The 24,320-nt window shown below is 43.0% G+C and overlaps 1 protein-coding gene across 3 annotated transcripts in view; it reads left to right on the forward strand.

Annotated features, from left to right (window-relative positions):
- The window catches only part of LOC105018616 (calsyntenin-2), a 262,824-nt gene that overhangs the window by 167,609 nt on the left and 70,895 nt on the right, over positions 1-24,320 (forward strand). The window contains exons 1-2 of one of the 3 annotated variants that reach the window (XM_013136860.4): positions 19,769-19,905; positions 23,526-23,721. Coding sequence is in view for 2 of the 3 variants with exons in the window: in XM_020050784.3 (XP_019906343.1) it covers positions 20,622-20,667; positions 23,526-23,721 (242 nt within the window). In the remaining variant the exon portion in view is untranslated. Of the gene's footprint in view, positions 1-19,768; positions 19,906-20,598; positions 20,668-23,525; positions 23,722-24,320 lie in introns of those variants that run through there. The other 2 variants (XM_020050784.3, XM_013136838.4) reach the window with 2 other exon arrangements.

Consider the following 24,320-nt stretch of genomic DNA (forward strand, 5'->3'; position numbering starts at 1 on the left):
TACATAAATACGACTGGGAAGAATACTTTTTCTGGGGGATAGAACCTTGTTCGTACCAGAATACACAGAGGATGAATTGACCGAGCTGGAGACTAAAACAGCAGCCGACGATGGTGGAGATGGTGACCCAGATAATCCCCAACCATTCCCCAGAATGTACGGAGAATGGTTGTGTAGCTGTGGATCGTGCAATCTAATGCCAATCGAAGTGGAATGCTTTTGTTACAGCGAATGGGAACTGTTGATTTCCATTGCTGGAGACCATGAATGACCCAGTCCCTGAAGCTAAACTATTTCCAAGATGTGTGGTTGATCAACCGGATTTCGCCCACCCTCATTACTCCTGGCCTGCTGGATACTTTTTCTTTTATAATGCAAAAATCTACTGGAAATGACGTTCTAGGCCAGAGGAACCCAATGGCCAGCTCTCAAAATAGTAAGTAGCTACCTAACATTAGGAAATAAGTGTATAAGGCACTGCTATTTATTTGGATAGCATATTCCATAAACGGGGCAGTTAAGTGCTTTACTTTATGCTTAAAAAGAAAAAACAATCCGGCATACTAAAAACTACATTTAGCTTCAAATGTCTGGAGTAAGATATGGCAACGAGTGAAACACCAAGTCTCCTCTCCCAGGTCCCTTGTATCCTTTCTCTGCAAACAAAACACGATTGCTGCATTTTCCACATCAGTAGAAATAAAACTCCACTGACGATATTCATGATAATAGGCCAGCTAGAGGAACTCTCACCTTGTGTTGCTTCTGGAAGTTAAAGTTCACTCCCACCTGATTAAATCATCGCCGAAGCACACAAGCTGTGTGAGTGGCTGTAGGAAAGAGTTCGCTAGTGCTTGTTTGGATTGACCAAATTCTGCCGGATGTTTGGTATGTGTACAGTTTAAAAAAAATCAATACTACTGCGACAGATTACTAAATGTAGTTTGAAGTGTTTTGGAGTAGTTTTCCGCTTGCAATGCAGCTTTACTATAGCGGGACGCTTAGTTTCCATTCATGAATTTAGACGATGCTAACAACGCTAATTACAGCCGGGGACAGAGCTGAATAATGCATGGTTGGAAAAAATGAATCTATGTTCTTTCTGGACTAACTTTTGGTTAATTAATTTTTAGATTAATATGATATCAGACGAACTATCCCTTTAAATGTTAATCTGCATCAAGTAAACCATTTACAAATGACTGCATGTTTTTTTACTGTGGTGGGAAGACGCCCGCACCTCACAAATCTATCTGAGAAAGGGACTAAACAGTAGGCATAGAAAAACTTTATTGTTGGTACATTGAGAAGAAAGAAAGATGAGCTCAGCAATGGCCAATTACCTGGTAGACCAAGGAAGACCTCTACAGTGTATGACCAAAGCATTGTCACGGTATTAAAGGAGAAAACAAACTGTCAGCCAGATCAGGAATATTTTCTAGAAGGTATGCGTTGATGTTTCAGCCACTATCATCAACAGAAGACTTCACCAGCCCAATTATAGAGGCTGGACTGCAAGGTGCAGAAACACTAGTTAGAATCAAAAATAAGATGGCCTGAAAAAAACCAAAAACTGTTTCAAAGTTTCTAGAGAAAGGTCTTGTGGGTATCAGACAGAGATTAACATGTACGTGAGTGATGGTAAGAGACATTTCCGGAGAATAAGGGGAGCTGAAATACCACCTAATCTGTACAATATTGTCCCAGGGATGTTATTGCACAGGTATTTGTCTGCAACTGGATCTGTTTTACTTGTCTTTATTCATGGTTTAACTGCTGTTATATATCTGAACCCACAGATGTTTTAACAGAGTCAGGTGGAGAGAGGCATCATTTGCTCTTTAATTACGGTTACATGCAGCCAGATGTTATGATCTCCTTTGTAACAGAGTGAGTCTCTTAAATGGAAGAGCTAGCAGGGCCAACGGTTTCTTCCTAGAAACAGAAGAGGGTTCTATTATTCTATTCTACCCATGATCATATAGATCTCTGCGTTGTGTTCGTATCATACAGGGGTCAATAACCTCTGTGGCTCTTTGCTATGTCCCGACTCCTCTGTTGGCCTTGCTCTACAATCTTACGAACAAACTTTTTTTAACATGGTTCAGTCTTCACAATTTTTAAAAATCAAAAAGTACAATTATCTCTCTATGCTGGCCATTTGCAGAAGTGGGAGAAACATAGGTAAATACACTGTGACAACATTAATGGAGAAAAACAAAGTCAGTTTTACTTCACTGCCGGCGGCAGCATCAAAATGAATTCTGGAGTTTGTTTATGTGGAGATAAAACCAGATGCCTCGAAACTCATTTGACAGCTGTTCATCATGCAGCAGGATGATGGACCCGAACACACTGCCATAGCTATCAAGGCACTGTATTTTACAGGGTCACGTGATTGACTTGGCAAGTCAATCACGTGATCTGAATCCAACTGAGAAATTCTTTTCACATACTGAATAAAGGATTGAAGGACAAAAGGCCACAAAACAAGGAACTGAAGATGGCTGCAGTACAGCCTGGCAAAGCATCACCAGGGAAGACACCAAGCATCTTGTGATATCGATGTGTTGCAGACCTCAGGCAATCATACCATACAGTAGCCTATGCAACAAAACTCTGAACATTACTACTTTACTGTAAATAATGTCAAACAGTCCTGATTGTGATAACATGTATAAAACATTTCTAAATGGCTAATGCAATATGGATTTAAATACATTCAATTGCAACTGGCCGTCTTTAATTAAACCCCATAGACAATGTAACATGTCAAATCCATTGTATCATATAGAATCTATACCGCAAACAAAACATTTGTCACTGACATATACTTTAGAGTTCACAGTAACCCATTTCTTTAAAAACGCATTTCCAAATAACAAATGTTCTGCCATTGCCTCACATTGCAAGTAAACAGTGATCTAACATTTAAACAGAACAGTGTTTTACCCAGTCATATATACGGATCGACAGCGAAACAGCGAGCCAGCTGTAAAGATAAAACAGTGGCACCAGGTGTTGTTCATTTCATACGTAGCTTCTCGAAAGTTAATCTCGAAAAGGGCGATGCCAACAAATTAGCGTCCAGAACAATCCTTCCTTGTAACACCTGCCACGGCAGCTGCTGCACACTACAGAAGCTAGCTCAAAGACCCTGCATAACTAGCCTAGCGCTTGCTATTGGCCCTCAGTCAGAAGTGAAGTGTCACAGGGAGTTCACTGTATTTGGACATCAAACATTCAATGTTTTACCAGGTGTCCCGAACATTGAATAATGACCTAGTTTGCGCTCGCCAACTGTTGGTGACTCATGGCCTTAGTGTAAAACTCCAAGCCAGAGACTGGGTAACTCTGTAAAGGTGACACCGTCCACCACTCCAGTGCAAGCCAGCAGATAGACTGCCCACTACTAGGTCTCCCAGGTAGTCAGTGGCAATTGTACACAAATGGACTAATCCTAACTTAAAATGAAATGAAAATGATTTTGTTTTTGTTTGTTATAACACTATACCAAACCTTAGCCTTAATCTGACCCGGTCAGAATAAATGTCTACACTGTCTCAAGTTGTTTGTCTTTCAACCCTGTTGCAAAACCTGTAACCATGCCAAATAAGATACTGTATGTCCCGATCAACCTTTGTCCATAATATGTCAAATTGTGATGTGAGAGTGGGAAATTTAGTTATCTAACATAGTTCCTAATTTAATATTTGTTTTATCGTCTGTAATAACCCCTCAAACAAGTTATTAAATATATAGCGGTGCACCACCCATTGTTTTAGTGCTGTGTACCTTATTTTAACTGGTTGGGTTGTTTCAGCGCTGTTATCCAACCTATTTCATTTCAGGCATCACATTTCTGTAGTATAGTCTACTTATGTAATAAACTTTGTCAGCAAAATGGTCGGCGTGGCTGGTGTCGATAATTTTTGGTTTATCGTCCTAGCTCTAGGCGCTATCCTAGTAAGCCCATCAGAGATCAAATCAAATTTTAGGAATGAGATGAAAATAAATGAAGTTTGAGAAGGTCATCGCTGGTTTCTCACTCTCTCGTAATGAAATATAGACAGCCAGAGAGAGGGCGGGGATTGGATTGTAATCACCATTGACTCCCGTTCTCTCTCTCTCCCTCTCTCTCTCTTTCCACCTCTCTCCTTTCCCTTAATGCCTGATCCCCATAGTCCTTCAGGTCTTAGTCCATAATGCCGTTCCCTCCATCTTCATTCCAGTGATGAACTAGAGTTCTGTCCCCAGGCTACAGCCCCATTACAGAGCCATGGTGACACTCGTCCCTTTCATATCCCCTCAAGGTAATAACATTAGAGGAAACGATCAGCGTACAAGAGAATTGATATTGTCTTCATAGTATGAATTTACCTTACATAAACAGCCCCTTCAGTTCACCTTGGTTCAGCTGTATTTGAGGTACCGACGCGTTTCCTTTGCTGGAAAACCGGTCTCTAAATTCCTGCCGCAGGACGCTCAGCCCCTTGCCTCCTATACACTCAGGGAGATGGTCTGTTCCTGGCTGTGGTGTGTTGCTGAATGAGATGGACAACCAGGGCTTGGACGGAAAAATGAACTCCATCAGGAGAAAAACGCAGAGCTGGTATCGGCCCTGACCTCGTCGCCTCTTCCAGTGCACACACTGCCGCCTAATTCATTGATGTGTGAATGCAACGTGGTATTGTTTCCACCTTAGTTTCGCTGTCTTTCTTGAGAGGCTTCTCTGGGATTCGTGTTAGTGTATTCAGTCAGCACTGTGGTAGTATGTGTATGAATCAGGACTGTGGACATCTCCCTCTTTGCTTTCTGACCACATACTGGAGTAACTCCCAGAATTCTTTGCATTATTGATGGACAAGCAACCACTTACCCATGCCAGCCTGTGTGTGTGTGTGTGTGTGTTTGTGTGTGTGTTGTCTGACTGCCTGCATTTCCATCCACATGGTCTACACACCCTGACTCACATTTCCCCTCTGTAGCACGCCTTAGATTTCAGTTGAAATACATCCCTCCGCCAGCCGCCACTAATCTACGTCTGATTTGCTCTGGAATTCGATTTCATTTCCTCGTCCACCTTCATACTAGCCGCCTTGTTGCTGACGGCGCTCTGTTGTGAGGGTGTGACACACACGCTCTGCTGTCTGTGAGAGAATTAGCTTGGTTTATCAGAGCTCGTCTATCATGTCTTCGTACTGAAGTGATGTGTCTGCCTCCTGGACACCACGGATCACACGATTCACTCCTCTATGACACGCTGACATTTACCATGTCCCCTCCACGGTGTCCCCGCCATCACGGCCAAGTTATCGGTCGGCAGAAAACACACTAACACACACACACATGCGCACGCGCACACACACGCACATCTCTTGGCTAATCAACAACAAAAGAAGTGTGTTGATAGGTCTGACTTTGAAGTGTGCAATAGGTGTGAGCGATTGTATCCAGAATGCATTGCCTCATCGTGGCTTCGGAGGATATGGAAACATTTCAGAGACTGACTGCTCTTATTACTTCCATCACTATTATGATCTTGTCTTTCTAAGTGCACTGCTGCGTTGCTCCTGTGAATAAATAGAAAGCTGTTTGGTAAAGCATTCAGCGTGTCTAGCCGCATAGCCCTGTTTACATGCACAAGCCCTCGGTCATATTTCTATTGATTTGCTGTCAAAACTTCAGTCTGCTTTACATTTGTTCTTTGTGGATGCTATGACACTGAGCTGTATGGATCTCTATGGATCCCTGTGCGTAGGCCTAATTTAAGGCATTTTGAATGCCACCAAAGTGTGTCTATCTCTTCATTGTCAATCATTATAAGCATTTAAAATGGCCCATGGCTCATATATAAATGCCTAAATGTGTTGATGTGACAGAAAGTGGCCTTCTAATAGCTCCATTTAACCCTGGTGGCTTGTGTTGTGGAGCTAGATGGTCCTGTGGGGTCCCAGTCCCTTCAGTGTGATGTCTAGAGTAGCTAACTACATCGATTCTCTATCTAATGTGGCGTGTTGAGCAGCTGCACTAAAGATCATGCTTGTAAAGTGGCTAAAGCTTATTAGCTGGCAGAGATGAGATGGGGATAGGAGCGTTTGATGACACAGGGACAGACAGACATTTTCTTGCCAGTAGTTGGAAAAGTGGCGCTGTCTTGCAAAAAGGGTTCCCAAATAAGGTATACTTTGTCATATACAGCTCTGGAACAAATTAAGAGAACACTCCAAATTTTTTCTTAAATCAGCATCTCTACATGTATGGCAGCCATTCTGTTAAATTCCAACACAGGCACACCTCATACTTAATGAGTTACTGATCAGGTGATTACCTGAACCAAATCTTATTTAATGAAGAAAAGTATAAAAAACACTGCAGTGGTCATCACTATCCTCTTGCAATAGGACCAGCTGGAAGGCAAAAACAGTGCAAGTAGTACCTCAAAGGTCATTTGAATTAAAAAAAGACTATTCAGACAAAAGAGGTGAAAAGAAAAGCTTTGAGTGAGGAAATGAAGGTTTATATTCTGACTTTATTGGCAGAGGGATATAGTGAGCGTCAGGTTGCTTCCATCCTGAAAATTTCAAATACATTTTTATTTAAGACAAGGTTTATAAGAACAAGACCAAGCAACAGACATTGGGGACAACGAAACTACAGACCGGCAGAGGGCGAAAACGACTGTCCACTGACCGAGATGACATTCGAATGTCACTCAACAACCGTAGGATGACATCAAGTGACCTACAGAAAGAATGGCAAACAGCAGCTGGGGTGAAGTGCACAGCGAGGACTGTTCGAAACAGACTCCTAGGGGCAGGGCTGAAGTCGTGCAAAGCTAGAAAAAAAGCCCTTCATCAATGAGAAGCAAAGAAGAGCCAGGCTGAAGTTTGCAAAATACCATAAGGATTGGACCATAGAGGAATGGAGTAAGGTCATCTTCTCTGACAAGTCAAATTTTCAGCTTTGCCCAACACCTGGTTGTCTAATGGTTAGACAGAGACCTGGAAAGGCATACAAGCCACAGTGTCTCTTACCCACTGTGAAATTTGGATGGTCACAAGCCATCAAACAAAGAAGTGTTACTTGAATTTTTGTGCCAGGAGTGGCATAAAGTCACCCAACAGCAATGTGACAGACTGATGGAGAGCATGCCAAAATCAGGGTTATTCCAACAAATATCGGTTTCTGAACTCTTCCTAAGTTAAACAATTTGTATTTTGTTGTTGGAAAATGAATAAGAATGTGTTTTATTGCATTACTTGAGGTCTGAAAACAATGCATCTTCTTTGGGTTATCAGTTGTTACTTTCTACAAATAATTACTCTAAATGACAATATTTTAATTTGGAATTTGGGAGTAATGTTGACAGTAGTATATAGAATACTTTTTTTTTTTAATAAATAATTTTTACTCAAACACTATGAATAGTAAAAACAAAGAAACTGATCATTTTGCAGTGGTCTCAATCTTTTCCAGAGCTATATGTCCCATTGTCTTCAAAACTACTCGTTTTCATCCATGGAATTGAATGGCTAACTCAGGTATGATTATGATTCAAGTTATAGATTATTCACCTGTTAACAACATACTACACATTCAACATTAAGAAAGAGTATGGTCATTCACAAAAGTCCAAGACGGCATCTTTACGGAGTGAAACTAGGCAGCGTATATGTGTGTTTCTAGTCATGAAAGGAAAAATCATTGAGGTTGCCATGTTGAAATGCTCTTACTCACATCACTGTTTCAATGCCTAACACCCACCCAACATCACAGAGCCCATTTAGCATAACTGTGTATGTACCGTGCCAATGTAATCAGGAAGCATGGCTCATGACAACATCTTCAGTAGATCCACATCTGTCTGACGGTCGGGGTGGTGTTGACCTTCGCTGGCGTCATGAACAGGGATGATCTTAATGGTTAATAGAAATACATTAGCATTAAAACAGAGCCTTACACCCCTGCTAGCTGCTAATTGGGCCGTGTTTCCACAGCAGCATCAGCTGCACTGCGGTTGCCGCCGGTGTCTAGGGAATGTTTTTAACCTCGTTAGTCGTTAGACTAGTGTGTGTCACGTCTACACTCATTCTTCCTTTTGTTTTGCAAATGCTGACATTTTCACCTATTTCTGTCCAAACTCAGTTTCCCTGAGTGCTGTTCATCAATGCAGCAGGCCTATTCAAAGTGTTGTTCTGACTGAGTAACTGGGTTGACTGTAAAGCAGTGCAACTAGATTTATGGACTGGAAAATGATTTGAATAAATATACAAAACGATTTGTACCTTGCAAATAAGTAAGTACATTTCAAATCGACATAGATTTTTTTTTAAATAGCAATTGAGGATTAGCCCAGGGGTCAATTGAGGATTAGCCCAGGGGTCAATTGAGGATTAGCCCAGGGGTCATGCGGAAGTCGTGCAAATTGGGTTTGGTGAGTTGGCAAGCGAATATGGTTGTCTTCCCTCGTTAGACTGGACACGCCATAGCAACTCTGTGTGGCGGCTTTTAATGGCGTCAGACTGTCCTTTAATGGTTCTCCGTCTGTCCTTGTGCTTCTTGACCTTAGTGCTCTGTTCGAATCCCATGCTGGGCTATGCGGGCATGTTTGCCAAGTTTATATCCTATCTATAAGAACAAAATCAATGTGTGTATGTGAATGGCCTGTCACTGCTATGCAGACGACACACAGTTTTATATTTCGGTCAAACATGGAGAAGCCCTAATGTTGCCTTTTGTTTCAGACACGAGTTAGTAAATTATGGACTTTTTTAACTTTTGAACTCCGAACAGACGTTACCGTGGGAACTAAATCCAAAACAATGACTGGCAACTCATGAAGCAAGAGAGAACATAAATAGGGTCAGTGAGCAGGAAGATAGAAGTGAATGATAAAAAAGAACAGTTGTCCGGGCTCCAAGTGAGGGAAAGAGGGCATTGGATCTGGCCAGGACGTGACAAGATTAGACTGTTACAATGCACTTCCCTCCGGTTACCCTGATAAGACAATACATATACTTAAAATTGGGCAAAATACATCAGCTCAAATCTTAAATAAACGAAAAATTATAAACGTAACTCCAGTAATAGCTTCTCTCTGGCTGCCCGTTAAGGCTAGGGCTGCTTTTAATGTTAACCTACAAAGCATGTAAAGTTACATGCACTTGCTCCTGCTTATTTCTCTGAGTTGGTCCTGCATGTAAACCTACAAACTATGGTCACAAGACGCAGTCCTTCTTACGGTAACTACAGTGGGGAGAACAAGTATTTGATACACTGCCGATTTTGCAGGTTTTCCCTCTTACAAAGCATGTAGAAGTCTGTAATTTTTATCGTAGGTACTCTTCAACTGTGAGTGACAGAATCTAAAACAAAAATCCTGAAAATCACATTGTATGATTTTTAAGTAATTTATTTGCATTTTATTGCATTATATAAGTATTTGATTAGAAAAGCAGAACTTAATATTTGGTACAGAAACCTTTGTTTGCAATTACAGAGATCATACGTTTCCTGTAGTTCTTGACCAGGTTTGCACATATTCCAGCAGGGATTTTGGCCCACTCCTCCATACAGACCTTCTCCAGATCCTTCAGGTTTCGGGGCTGTCGCTGGGCAATACGGACTTTCAGCTCTCTCCAAAGATTTTCTATTGGGTTCAGGTCTGGAGACTGGCTAGGCCACTCCAGGACCTTGAGATGCTTCTTAGTTGCCCTGGCTGTGTGTTTTGGGTCGTTGTCATGCTGGAAGACTAACCCTAACCCCTAACCCTAACAAATGAATGTGGAATGATGTGCCAAGGAATATGAGAGATGCATACTCAGTCTAAACCATTAAGTGTCTACTAAAGACTCATATCTTCAGTAAGTTCTAAGATTCTAGATGAAGTGTAGTCTGGCCCAGGGGTGTGAAGGTCAAAGTCCACGCATTGGATTTACAAACCAGTTAATGAGCCCTTGGACCACACTTCTGGTCTACCTGGCCTTACGACTCATATCTGTCCCATTCCAAAGTTGTCCTGGTTGTGTTGCTGATGAACTTGCTGCCTGGTGATTCCTGCTGTCCGATTCTGGCACCTCTCTAGGTTTCTAACTCAGTTTCAACTCTACTAGGGAATTTTTTCCAAGCCACTATTCATCAATTCTTGCTGTCGGTTGCTCTTTGGACTGTCAGGCTGTGTATCCGTAAAAGCATTTTGTACCTGCTGATGTAAAAAGGGTTTTATAAATAAGTTTGATTAAAATTTGATTGACATATCTCGACATCAACTGTCAGACAGGTCATACTTTTTTGAAATCCATATTTTAATATGGCTCAAAAGAAACAAAAACAAACCAGCAACAATGGCAAAACGCACAGGGCATAGACACAAACAATAATCCACACTGAGTGTGGAAACAGTTTGCTGAATCTTAATCACAAATTGGGGATAGAAAATGATATAAGATATATATAAAAATATTTGAATAATCTCTTGCAGGCCTTTTCTGGCTCCTGATCTGCCTGTTGCTGACCACTGAAAAGCTATTGTCAGTGAGTGATTTAGACTACCTTGGGAGTTTTGGACTGGATTAGAACAGGAAATTACATGGTAGGAACCCTAAACCACAATGGTTAAGCAGCACTTGCACTTTCTGTAACTGTAGGACAAAGGTACCACATTGTTTCGGAGAAAGGTTTCTCCGGCTTTTAGAACAGTTCAACAGAGAAAATCATTCAACAATTGTACCTAATCAAAGACAATCAGAATCTTTTGTACCCTTTATCAGGCCTATTTCCATCGGTTAGCGGGGGGGGTTCTCTTCACTGCTTGCTAGTAAAGACAGGGTTAATGTCATTTAGTTCTTATAATTCATATGCTGAAGAATGCAAGCCTCGCTCACTCCATCCAACAGGGCCTCACCAGTGTCAGTACCAGCAGAGCAGTGGCATCGGAACTGACACTCTGGAAAATATGACTTTACATCTAACAAGAGAAGCACCCTTTGTGTTGCCATCTTTAATCAGCCTCCAATCAGCCACAATGCCATAAGAGACTATCTACTGTGAGTAGCATTTTGTCCCCTGGCTTGAAAATATCCCACTGCTGTTTTTGAGCATAGGATCAGAGGAGAAATGCTGGGCTCTACTGTTATTATATGGTGATAGAGATAGATGGCGGATCAATCCACAGGGGGAGAAGACAGATTTACAGAGGACAGATGGAGGATACACTGCCAGAAAAAGAAGACAGAGGCCGAAAGTCTGGCAGATAGGTGGAGGAGGTTAGTAGAGGAGGGGGGTGGGAGAGAGGTGGAAAAGAGCAACTGAAATGAGAAGGGGGGGGGGTGAGGACTAGTAAAGGACAGAGGGATGGATGTAGAGGATGGAGGGTTAGACGGAGGGAGATGGATCTGTTGGATGTGTTCTACCTGTCGGGTGAAGACAGCGTTAATGAGACACACTGGAGAGCTGAGACGCCAATGACACATACACACAGTAGGCAAACACGATAGACAACACTGTACAGACACACACACACACACACACACACACACACACACTGTAGGCAAACACAGAAGACAGTGTAAACCCTCGTTTCATACAGACACACAGGAGAAGAGACAGGTGTATAACACAGTGAAAGGACTAGTTGTCCTAGCATCCGTTTACCGATGTTACCATGTCCACATACTCACACACACATATACACACACATACACTCCAACAAACATGCATGCATAAACTCCCCAAACAAATCCAAAAGCGTACACAGAGACACACACACACACACACACACACACGAATACTCACCTAGAGGATTACATGTATAGGTTTAGCAGGAAGAGACTTTGCCAGCATTTTTACCTTCAAAATCATCTGCCTATTATTTCCTCTCATCTCTCTCCCTGCCCTCACACACCCAGATTTGGCAGAGCCCATCCTGCCTCTCCTCTCACCAGCCTCTGGCACAGTTTGCACACTATCAGTGAGCGATGGCGGCTCACTGGTGCCAAAAGACCTGAGTGGAAAAACGGATGTGCCGTTTCCTCTGAATCATTTTTCATGACTTCTGCATCGGTAGCAAAACTTCTCTCCAATAAGAGCAAAGAACATTTAGCCTCTAAGCATTTTAGTTTGGATTACACGCTGTGTTGAAGGGAACTCAATTCAGCCAGACTTTCATAAAGGCTTGCATATTTTAGCATTTCAATGACCACAAAATTACCCCGTATAAGCTTGTTGGATAAGACTTCTGAACTCCTAACTGCCTCCAACGTAGGACGAACACAAAACATGCATACAGACAGACACAGATACACACGCAGGCAGACAGCCGTCTTGTTAATGTGTTACATATTACTGGGGTTGTCGAAAATACAGATTATTTGATACTACCGCAATATCAAATTTCAAAAACGGTTCTGTGGTTAATTAATTAAGAGAAAACACCAAGTATCTGTGCACTACGTGCCTCCATAATGAAAATTGCGTATTTGCATCCTTTTTGTAAATACGTATTAGGCATTTGGATTTGATTTAGATTCAACTTTATTGTCATTGAACAAGTATAAGTACAGTACAACAAAATGCAGTTAGCATCTAATCAGATCTGCAAATAGAAGAGGGCAGGAAATGTGCAAGTATTACGTATGTGTATATTACAAGTGAAATGTATTGATGTGCAATGAATGCAAATGGCAATACTAAATGTGCAATTAAGGCAATTAGAGGAGGGCAGACAATTTGCAAGTATTAAGTATAGTGTATGTTACAAGTGGGATAATAGTTGTGTGGGTACAAATGGCAGTTCTGAAAGGCATTCTAGATGTGCAACCGAGGCTAATTGAAGGAGTTGTTGAGGATAGACTAGAGCTTCTCGTTATATTTTATGATGGACAAACTGCACCGGCGACGAGTTTTTGATTTACATAGTTTAGTTTACATGTCGTAGTGGTTAGCTATTCAACTAAAGAAACAAACCAGCCCTGGAGTGATATGAGTCATTGTTTTCATTTTAGGTTCTGTATAGCTATTGGCCATCCATCTACAGTAATCTCTTTCTAATTGAACGTGTTGAATGTAGTGTAGCGATTCTGTTATCCCTGTTGTTGGTTTGGATGTTAACTAATGTAGGCAACCAGAGTTTTTACTAATTGGTTTGACAATGCAAGTAAACCGACACCACATCTCTACAGACGTATCATGGTCACCCACCCGGTGTTTAAACAGCGTAGTGGTTAAAGACGCAGTCTGTCACAAAGTAAATCACAGATCGAATCCAGCCTGGGCAACAACATTCGTCCCTTCTAATGGCGGGCCGGCACCAGCTCAGAGGGAGACCCCTACATTAACACAGCCTACCATTACATCAGACACCAGCTCAGAGGGAGACCCCTACATTAACACAGCCTACCATTACATCAGACACCAGCTGAGAGGGAGACCCCTACATTAACACAGCCTACCATTACATCAGACACCAGCTGAGAGGGAGACCCCTACATTAACACAGCCTACCATTACATCAGACACCAGCTGAGAGGGAGACCCCTACATTAACACAGCCTACCATTACATCAGACACCAGCTGAGAGGGAGACCCCTACATTAACACAGCCTACCATTACATCAGACACCAGCTGAGAGGGAGACCCCTACATTAACACAGCCTACCATTACATCAGACACCAGCTGAGAGGGAGACCCCTAAATTAACAGTGCCTACCATTACATCAGACACCAGCTCAGAGGGAGACCCCTACATTAACACAGCCTACCATTACATCAGACACCAGCTGAGAGGGAGACCCCTACATTAACACAGCCTACCATTACATCAGACACCAGCTGAGAGGGAGACCCCTACATTAACACAGCCTACCATTACATCAGACACCAGCTGAGAGGGAGACCCCTACATTAACACAGCCTACCATTACATCAGACACCAGCTGAGAGGGAGACCCCTACATTAACACAGCCTACCATAGCAGCAGTTTTTGCACTGCAAAAAATACATGCGAGCACTTCCAATGAGGCAAAGAAATTGAACAGGGTAATGGCAAAGTTGATCTGTATGAGTCAGGTCCCTGTATATACAGTTAAAAAGCTTGGTCTCAGGCAGCTGCCTGAGCAGTTTAACTGTAAATATGAGCTTCCAAGTCAAAATGACTTAATGTACACCGAAATCCCCAAATTGTACACAGAAACAAGACATGTACTGAGACAGCAAGCTGCCATTTTATTCACAACAGATCTATGGACCAGCAGAGCAGCAGACACATTCATGGCTGGACCTCTCCAGGTCATCACAGTCATGGGACATGTAAGCCTGGTGTTTGGGCATGTCCAAAATGTCTGGCACTACAACTGACATGCCTCAAGAAGTCGCCAGGCATTTGAGGACTGCACGTGGGATGTTTTGGACGTAATTGACGCCTGGCACTCAACTGGTCTCTGCAGCTTCATTGCCTTCATTCATTAGATCACCCAAGTTTTTAAGACGACTGAATTAAAAGCAGACAGACCTAAATCTACCAGTCTATAAATGTATTCATGATGAGCCCACACACTTGAATTCTTCCTGTAAACTGGTGGAGGGATTCCTGGAACAGCAACAAGCCGCTTGGTCTGTGTTTTCAGAAGACCGAAAGAAATGGCCCCTCATGCCCAAGGATTCAGACATCACCGTTCTGGAGACGGTCCGAGATGATCTTGACCCGCTGAATGCATTCACTGATGCACTAAGTGGAGAGAAACACCACTCTCTCCTCTGTCCTTCCTCTGACATGGAAGATGTTTCATGTGTGACGTCTTTTGAGACTGGCAGCATCCTTGCACATGAAATAAAGGAGAACATAGGGTGTGGTCTGAAGCCCCGGTATGGGGGACAGACTTTCACAGATGGTTCTGAACACTGCGACCTTCCTTTTTCCATGGTGTTAGGACAGTTACATTTTGTGAACATGGAAGTAGAGGTCAAGCATAGGGTTCTGGGGCAAACATATATTGCCCAAGAGGAACAAATGCTTCAGCAATCAACACAGCCAGTGGAAAACTCCTTCCTCTGAATTTGTTGAATAGAAATGAAGTTCAATGGTTATTGAAATATGGACATTTGCAAATGTGTCTTGTGTGATGATATGCTAATTATGTTACTACATAATGTGCTACATTTGACCTACAGTCAATTTTGCTTCCCGTTATTAAAGGAATGTTCTCTTATTTTGGATGTTCAAGTGGTTTCGAGTATCGTATTGAAGTTACGAATTCTGGTATTGTGACCACTGTACATATTACAATACAAAAGGTTGTTGACATATCACATTCATCTTCCCCTTCTTCTCATCTCCCCTCTTCGATTCCCTTCAGGTCAGCTTCCCCTGAAACTGAACGCACCAAACTGCAATCAGAGCTTTGTCACCTGAGACAGTCCGACAGTCTTCTCCAGCCCCTCCAGTTACACCGCCCTCACTGCAGTCCTTGCTTCTCCAACCTTTCCAACTAGCCCAGGCCCATTACAGTCCCACAGCCTCTGCTTCCAGTGTATCAGCTACCGTACATCCATTCCGGTTCCTCCTCTTTCTAAACTGCCAAGTCAATTGTTCTTTCATTCACTACCATAGAAACATGCTTTGTATCTCACTGAGTTACCAATAGCCTTATTGATTTGCCATTGTGAGTCAGCAGCCTTGGGGTAAAGATACTTGACATTGTATGGGAAGCTACTTATCTGATGCTAATTCACTAATTCCCAGGAGAGAGATGATCATGCCCTGTTGCTCCCGTCTGTAATATCAAGGCAGGCTGTGTCCTACCCCTGGTTTCTGTCTGTCAGCCTCCTATCAGTCGCTCTCCAGAGATTAGGCCCATAGGATAAGCTCTGTCTTCCATGGTAGCAACGTGGGTTGTAAAGCCTAATGGAGTTACTTGAACACACTGAGCTCTCAATGGCCTTACAGGAGAGGATGGAGGACACACTCCTTTTGTCCCCCCGAGCCGTTCTACAATGGGTGGTTGGAAATAGAAACTATCGATTTCAAGTGTGCTTTAATGTAATTGCCTTAGTTTTGTTTTGTTTCTGCTTTGGTCATTTCATTTGTTGCCTGTGTTTATACAGGGATGTGGGGCTGTTTGGGTAATGCTGTTGTGATTGGACAGCCTACTTGATTAAAGGAAATGGACAAATAATCATTTATGGTTTGTACATTTCTTTGAGTAAAGACCTCCAATTAACTTAACCCAGAATATGTTAAGTTACTAAGCACCAGGCATGTTGTTGAAAGATAGCCATGCAGAAAGTACCTCATCCTGACTCTGAAGGATAATGGTGGATCTTTGATGTTGTGGGGCTGTTTTTCTTCCAAAGGCCCTGGACAACTTGTTTTGATACATGGTATCACGGGACCTATTAAATCAAAACCTGACTGCCTGTGTCCAGAAGCTTCAACTGGGGCATGGTTGGTTCTTCCAGGAGGACAATGATCCAAATCACACATAAATATCCACAAAAAGATTGTTCACTGACCACAGAATCAAGGTTTTGTTGTGGCCACCCCGGTCCCCTGACCTAAACCCCATAGAAAATCAGTGGGAAGAGCTGAAGAGGAGAGTCCATAAGCATGGACCTTAGAATCTGAAGTATCCGAAGAGATTCTGTAAGGAGGAATGGTCTCAGATCTCCTGCCATGTGCTCTCCAATCTCATTATTAGACTTAGTGCTGTTATCTTGGCAATGGGAGGTTACACAAAGAATTACATGCAGGGGTGCCAATAACGTGGCACATATATTTGATATCCAATTCTTATTTGTTTAACAATAAGAATACTTTTTTTCTTAATTTGTTTTACTTTACAATAAGGTTTGTTTTTTGTTAATGTTTTGAATGTTAGAGCAAGAGAAAAAAATATATATATATGTTTTCACATCCTGTTTTTCTCATATTTATCAAGGGCGCCAATATTCGCGGCGGGCACTGTTTCTCTAGTTCTGTATGAGACGTTTCTCAGTGGAGGAAACATTTGCTGTGTCCTAATTATAGAGCCGCTGTGCTGTCTGATTGCGGTTGGCACCGCTGTCGTTGTCCTCTGACATCCAGAGCCGTGGCCACGTTCCTGGTTAATGAGTGTTTCCTGCTGCTGTTTGTCTGATCGGTATTGGTGGACTGGTGCCGACGGTTGGTTACAGATGTGCTTTTGGGTGCACTCGTGAGCCTACGCTGAGGTAATTTCTGTGAATGCTGATGGTGTTTGGTGATTAAACGTATTGACATAGAGGAGTGGTCCATGTACAGCTGACACACCTCAACCCGCCTCTCAGCAGGCAGAACAAAACAGCCTCGGCGCGTTTAGCACCCACATAGAAGAGGTTAAAGATCACACTGTGATGCACTACGATCAGATATTAGGGCCACTCAATGTTCTTCAGGTACCGCGCTATTTCCTGGCCGTGGGCCGCGGGCAATATATGCAGAAAAATTCAGTCAGTTCGACTATCCACTACCTCGGGCGGTCCGGCTCGGTTGGGTTGCTTGAAGTGTATCTGAGCGGTGAGACACACTGTTCTGAGTTCCCACTGTCAGTCACAGACCGTGGGATGTCATTAACTCTCCGAGAGGAGCCTTTATGTAATTAAGAGTGAGTAGACAAGAGGATGATGGTAGAGGATGAGTGTGGGGAGGATGGGCGGCGGGGTGAGGGGGGTGTCGCTTGACGAGGCAATGCAAGGTCGGGCAAATCATGTCTGAGTCCCTACACTCTACTGGTGAAGAATACCATTTTTAATTAACATCCATTATACACATATGCATGCACGCACACACACACACACACACACACACGCACACAGCACTTTGGTTTCTCCAACTCCATCCAGAACATACATGCTTGATTAGGAGTAATTCTTATCTCAGAAATGGACGGACAGCTTCGCTTCTAGCCTGTGTACTTTTCATTCCTCATCTGACTAATTTCATGAAGAGTGTAATTACAGCGTTTTCAATTTGTCAGTGTGTGTGGAGCTGCTGTGGGAGGTGGGCGGCTGTCTATCTCTCCCGTGCAGCTGAGAGGCCGAGGCGGAGAGGGTGTGAGAGACATCATAAGTGTGAAGTGCAGAGAGGAGGTTCAGAGGGCAATCAGGAGCTAATGTGGGGGAGGAAGGTGGGGGGAGTGAGTGAGTGATGGGGGAGAGGGGGAAATGGACGGACAAAATGGTACAAAATAGTACAGTAAATCTCTAGGGGATTATACACTGAAGTACAGCTCTGTAAAGCACGATGCCGTGTGTGTGTGTGTGTTTGGTCATTCACCAACAGTGACCATGTTCCCCTTCCACCATCTTTTCCCCTCCTGTCATCCTCCTCTGACTGACATTTCCCTTCTCCACATCTCACGTCATGCGCAAGGACTTGTAAACTGTGCCGTGTGTGTAAACGTCGTGTGCACATGTATGTTTGTAGGTATATGTACACATATGTTTCTCTAATCCAGTTTATCAGAGGGGCTCTTGGGCATTTGATAATAACTTGGACCCCCAAATACATTTTGGCCCCGTTGCCTGACCACTGTGTTTTTAAAGCATATAATGTTTTAGGGCGTCCGACTCGATGTCTCCTCCAGCAGCTTCCTCTGTAGAACTGCAAATAGAAGCAAGAAAATGAACCTGTTCTCCTTCTCACTGGCCGACTTCGTTATCATCAACCAACAATGTCTTATCCATTTGCATCCCTTAAATCAGAACGCGACCATGCCGCTGGCTGGGTCTTTCTGGTCGTACCTCATCGAATGCTAATGTGAAATGGGCAATGTATGTTTTTGCTAACTATTTAGCGTTGAGGTTAGGTTAGCGAGACCCGCACCTCTGCCAACCACCCAAAGTCCATGCCTGCTACAATGCTTCAGCCAAGCTGGAACAGTGCAGACCTGATACATCTCTCCAGCAGGGTCTCTCCTCTGCCGCAGCACCTTGTATCAGCCTGGGGATGTGCTAAGCAGCGAACAGACCGACACAGTGTGATTCGTTTGCCCGTTTAACTTTGGAAAGGAGTGAGGGGTGCTAGGGACATACTCCGTTTACCTTGACCCCGTGTTGGTGCTCCGGGTGGTAGCGCGTGATTGCATGGTGTCAGTGATCTTTGGCTGCCAACTGTGCCATGCATCAAGGTGGGTGGGACAGTTTGCTAGTAGATTATTTTCCTGCCAGAGGTGTTGTTTTTTTGTGGCACATCGAGAATGTTGCCTCTTATCTCGCTCGTCGCCAAGCACCGTTTTCTGATTATTTTTCCACGCATTGTGCTTCTGTGCTTCTCTGCAGTGTAGCAGCTCATTTATCAGTCCATTCTGATAAGTCATTGTTCAGGTAATACAAAGTGGATGCGTTTAACAGCTTACCAAGAAGCTTTCTATCTCTCTCTTTGTCTCTCTCGTCTTTCTCTCGTCTTTCTCTCGTCTTTCACTCCTTTTCAGTTTCTCCAGCTCTCTTTCTCTCCCTCTAATTCTCTTCTCTCTCTCCATCTCTCTTTCTGACTCCACAGTCGTCGACAAATTGTCATTTCAACAATCCAGCTGTAGAGAGGGGAAAATGGGATTATGACAGGCTGGAATGAAAGGGGAGAGAAAGGGAACGAGGAGAAAATAAAGTTGCTCTTATCACAACTGGCCAGCGATGATGCACACACAAAGCTCCAGCCAAATCCAATTTAGTCCTTCCTGTTAGTTATAGTGATATCAGCGCAATTAGCCGTCACAGGTCAGAGTATACGGCTCGTGCTAAGTGATTTTCAGCTTCTCAGGGTTTGTCCAGCCTCCTAATAAATGTCAGTCTTTTTGCTGTTTTGTTTTGGTCCGCCCGATTGACTGGTTTCGTAAATGGATTTGCTGTTCCCTGGTTGTCTCGCAAACGAACCAGGGTGACTTTGAGAGGTAATGTTTTTTTTTTATCAGGCTTTTAGTTGCTCAAGTGTTAATGGCTTGGTGGTTCTGGGGTGACAATATGTGGTATTGGGTGCGAGCAGTGGCTGGTTTGCTGTGTCCTTGGCATCTTTAGGAGAGCGATTAGTGGTGGAATGATTGAGTGCGTTAGCCCTGTTCCTGACTGACCTTGGCCCAATAAGCTCCATTCTTGGGTTCTTATTCATATTATTGCTTTCCCTGCTGAAATAGTGTCAGGTAGGACAACCGGTCAAGCCGTAGATACTGGTTACAATCTCTTTCAGACTGTTGATTTTGTTTTGCTTGTGACCGGCATATACTGTTGATATTGTGAGATACCGACAAATGGTTTATGCTAATCTCCGCCAGCCTAGCTGGTCGAGTTAATCTGGTAAAGCAACTACTTCCGTTTTATTATATGTTTCAATTGTACTGTTTGAGTCATTCAGCTTGTGCTACACAAGGTTAAATATCCTACCTTTTTCGATATTAATCCAATCTATTAATTCCATCTGTCATTGAAGTTGTTGATCAAGTTGAAGTAGAAGGGAAACTCTGCAAGAAATGGGAAGTCCTAAAACTAAGCTACTCAGTGGCCATGTGATAATGTGAACTCGCCCTGTGATTTTGTAGAATGAAAGCAGTAGAAGCAACACCTTGTCTCTCCAGCTCCGCCTTGACTGAGGTACCAGTTACCAGAGCATGAAATGCATTCTCTCTTTCCCACATTTACCAGAGCAAGTCAAAACATGGGTAACGGCCATTTTGTGTTTGTTTTCCAAGGATCTCTTTTCAAGTTGTTCAGCCAATATATCATTTGTAGTTTTCTGAATATTCAAACTTGTCTTGACGAGTGGTTTGAAATATTGAACTGTTATTGTTGGGTGAGTTCAGTGGGTAGAGTTTGGACTGTAGTTGCAGGAAGAAGAGTTAGCCTACTCTGAAAGGCCTAATAAAATGTCTGTTTAAGTTAAGGTCTGCCAAAATCATTAACATGTTTGGAGAGTAATATAACATCTGTGTTTGTGTCTAATATCTTATTAAAAAGGTGTGTTGGGTCGCCAAGCCCAAATATTTTAGGTTTTGGATAGGTGAGATTGTGAATAAGAGTTCTGGGATGACCAAAGTGGCCAAAGTGTTGTAGCTGGCAATCGGTTTGGATATCAGACTGTCACTTAAAGGCAGCAGGGTGCATTACTTTGGTCTAATTGTTACTTTACTTTGGTGTAATTGCTACAGTGTGAGGGGGTATCTACTGCACATTTCAGTGCAAGGCAATTGACAGTCTACTCAGTGCATACAATAATATGAGTTATTCCTGCTCACTCACACGTTCAGGCGAAGCTCTTCACCCGCTAGACGTGTGGCAACATCTGTCAAGTTAGCTAAATCAGTGATGGGGCTTGGTGAAGGTTTAAAGGCAGGAAAATAGGCTTCGTAGGTCAAATAATATATTTAAATAAATGAATCAAGAAATTAATTGGCCTATGATAATAGCCAAATGTGCAGACATTGTGTAATATTTCTTTCACAGTCATTCTTTATATTAAAAAAAACTAATGATCTGGTGAATGCAGTTAATTTGTAAAAAGAGAGAACAGCCCATCGTCACGATGGAAAGCATAGAAGGAAACTTGTTTTAAGAAATCTTCAACAGGCAGTTTCATACCAAAATATATACCTTACCTATTAACGCCACTCAGTATAAGCTTTCAAATACTGAGGTCAAATTGAAGCGACCTGATTTTGGCCATGCCTCTGCTGAGTCCAGTCATCCAGGTATGTAGCGTAATGACACTGCGGAGCTCCCTCTGTGCTACTGAATTGACAGTGCCTGCCCCAGTCTTTTTATCGACCGCTATAAACCTCCCATTTGAGTGCAGTTTAACAGTCTATGGCAATTCGTTGCAATATGAAATATGGGGTAGTATTTCTTCTTCAGACTCTTAGCCTACATCAGCACCACCGTTGTCAGAAAATCCTAACGAGAACCCTGATTGTCAAGTTTTTTTTTTTTTTTTTAAGTTAGTTATTGACGGGCAGCCAATTACCAAGTACTCATAACAGCACAGTCTGCAATTCACGCTGAGGCAGCCATCTTTTCCAACCTAACAGCATTATTAGGTTGGAAAAGGCTGTGTTTTTCAGTAGTATGTGGGTTTCACATGCACATCTTTAGGGGGTCCAAGAACTGGGGTTGAAGTGCCACTATTACAAATGATTCAACATTGGCAGGTCTGTACCGACAACAACAAAGTGAGGGCTGGTGGCCATTGTGAGTCTCTGTCGGTCCGTGCAGTTTCTCATTCGGGCAGGGATTGTCCTTATTTTACTCTAAATGAAACCAGAACCTTGCAACAAATTGGAAATACCGGAGGTGCTTGAACAGAGGGCGAGGCAGACACCCGACGCTGCTTAGTTTGTTTACACAGTACTAATGCTCAGGCTGTATAAGTCGGTGCCCCTACAGATGTGAATAATGGGGTGTCCCAAACGCACCACGGCGCACGTGGCTCTCGCATACAACCCCGTTTTCGTAAAAGTTGTAAAACTGCGTAAAATGCAAATAATAACAATGCGATGACGTGCAAATCATTTATCCCTGTAATTGAATACTGTACAAAGACAACATATCAAATGTTAAGACTGAGACATTTTATTGTTTTTGGAAAAAGACATGCCCATTTTGATTTTGACGCCAGCAACACGTTTCAGAAAAGTTCGGACAGGGGCATGTTTACCACTGTGTTGCATTTCCTCTTCTTTTAACAACACTCTAAGCGTTTGGAATCTGAAAAGACCAATTGCTGTAGTTTTGAAGGTGAAATTACTTCCCATTCTTGCTTGATATAGGATTTCAGCTGCTCAACAGTTGGGGGTGTCCTTTGTCGTATTCGTCGTTTCATTATGCACCAAATGTTTATCAATTGGTGACAGGTCTGGACTGCAGGCAGGCCAGTTTTGCACCCAGACTCTTTTACAACAGAGCCATGCTGTTGTGATATGTGTAGAATGTGGTTTGGCATTGTCTTGCTGAAATAAGCAAGGCCTTCCCTGAAGAATATGTTGTCTGGATGGCAGCATATGTTGCTCCAAAACCTGAATATATTGTTCATTATTAATACTGCCTTTACAGATGTGCAAGTCACGCATCAAATTCAAAGTGGGCATATATTTTTCATAAAACAATAAAATGTCTCTGTTTCAACATTTGATATGTTGTGTTTGTAATATTATCTATTGATTATAAGGTTTAAATTATTTGCAAATCATTGCATTCTGTTTTTATTTACATTACACGCAGCGTCCCAACTTTTTGGAATTGGGTTACATAAACCAACAAACCAGTCCACCCCCCAAATGCTATTTCCTGATTTTGAGATCAGACAGAAAAGCTCTGTTAACAGTGGCGGCTCTAACCTTTTGGGGCCCTAAGCAAAACTTGATTTGGGGCCCCCTCTCCCCTAGTGGTCTGGGGCTCCTTAGCGGTTGGAGGCACCTTAGCGGGCAGGGGCCCTTAGCGACCACTTTGTTGCTTATGCCTAGAAATGGCCCTGGCTGTTAAACACACTGTCCCTCAACTCTCTCCTCTCCTCCCTATTTTTGTCAAGGTGAGATCTGTGCTTTCAAGATCCATGGCGTTGAGGCGCCGTTCGAGGCGGTGGTCCTGAACGGGACGTCCGGCGAGGGCCAGCTCAGGGCGCGAGGCCTGGTGGACTGTGAGCTGCAGAAGGAGTACACGTTCATCATCCAAGCACACGACTGCGGAGCGGGTCCCGGGGGCACCGGGGGGAAGAAGTCCCACAAGTGAGTATTGGAGGCGGGATGAAACACGACCGGGAGTCCGCCTGTCTTACTGAAGCCTGTGGATTTGAATAAGCCGAGCAAGAGTAACGGGAGAGGATGCCATTCTGGCTAGTCCAAAACATATTTGTCCTATCCTCACTTTAATGTCTGTTTCTGACTGTCTCCCGGGCTTCCTCCCTGTTGTGTACCATGGAAACACAGCCAGTAAACTATTTTAATGTCGTGCTCTGATAAAAATGAGTCACCAGACGGTACCAAACTGAGTTTCCTCTGAAATGGTTTTCTCCATGGTGTCATTCCCACGCTTTGTGTCTCCCTTTACATTGTTTGTGCTCAGCCCTCTCACCCCGCTCAGCATTGGAACACAGACTATGGATTCAACATTCAGTTGTAAGGCAACCAGCTGAGATTTGCTTGGATCAAATGTGGGGCAAACTGAAAATCCTATCGCAGCTTGTTGCCTTAAAACAGAAAGATGAATCCATATTATTTATTAGCATGGTATGTTTGGTATGTCGGTATCAACCTCTATGTCAGTTTAAGCAATCCTATCCTACAGCCCTAGAGTTATGTCTTGACTCAACCTCAAATCTGGCTTG

Source organism: Esox lucius, chromosome 1, assembly GCF_011004845.1.
Source record: "Esox lucius isolate fEsoLuc1 chromosome 1, fEsoLuc1.pri, whole genome shotgun sequence".
NCBI classification, from domain to species: Eukaryota; Metazoa; Chordata; class Actinopteri; order Esociformes; family Esocidae; genus Esox; species Esox lucius.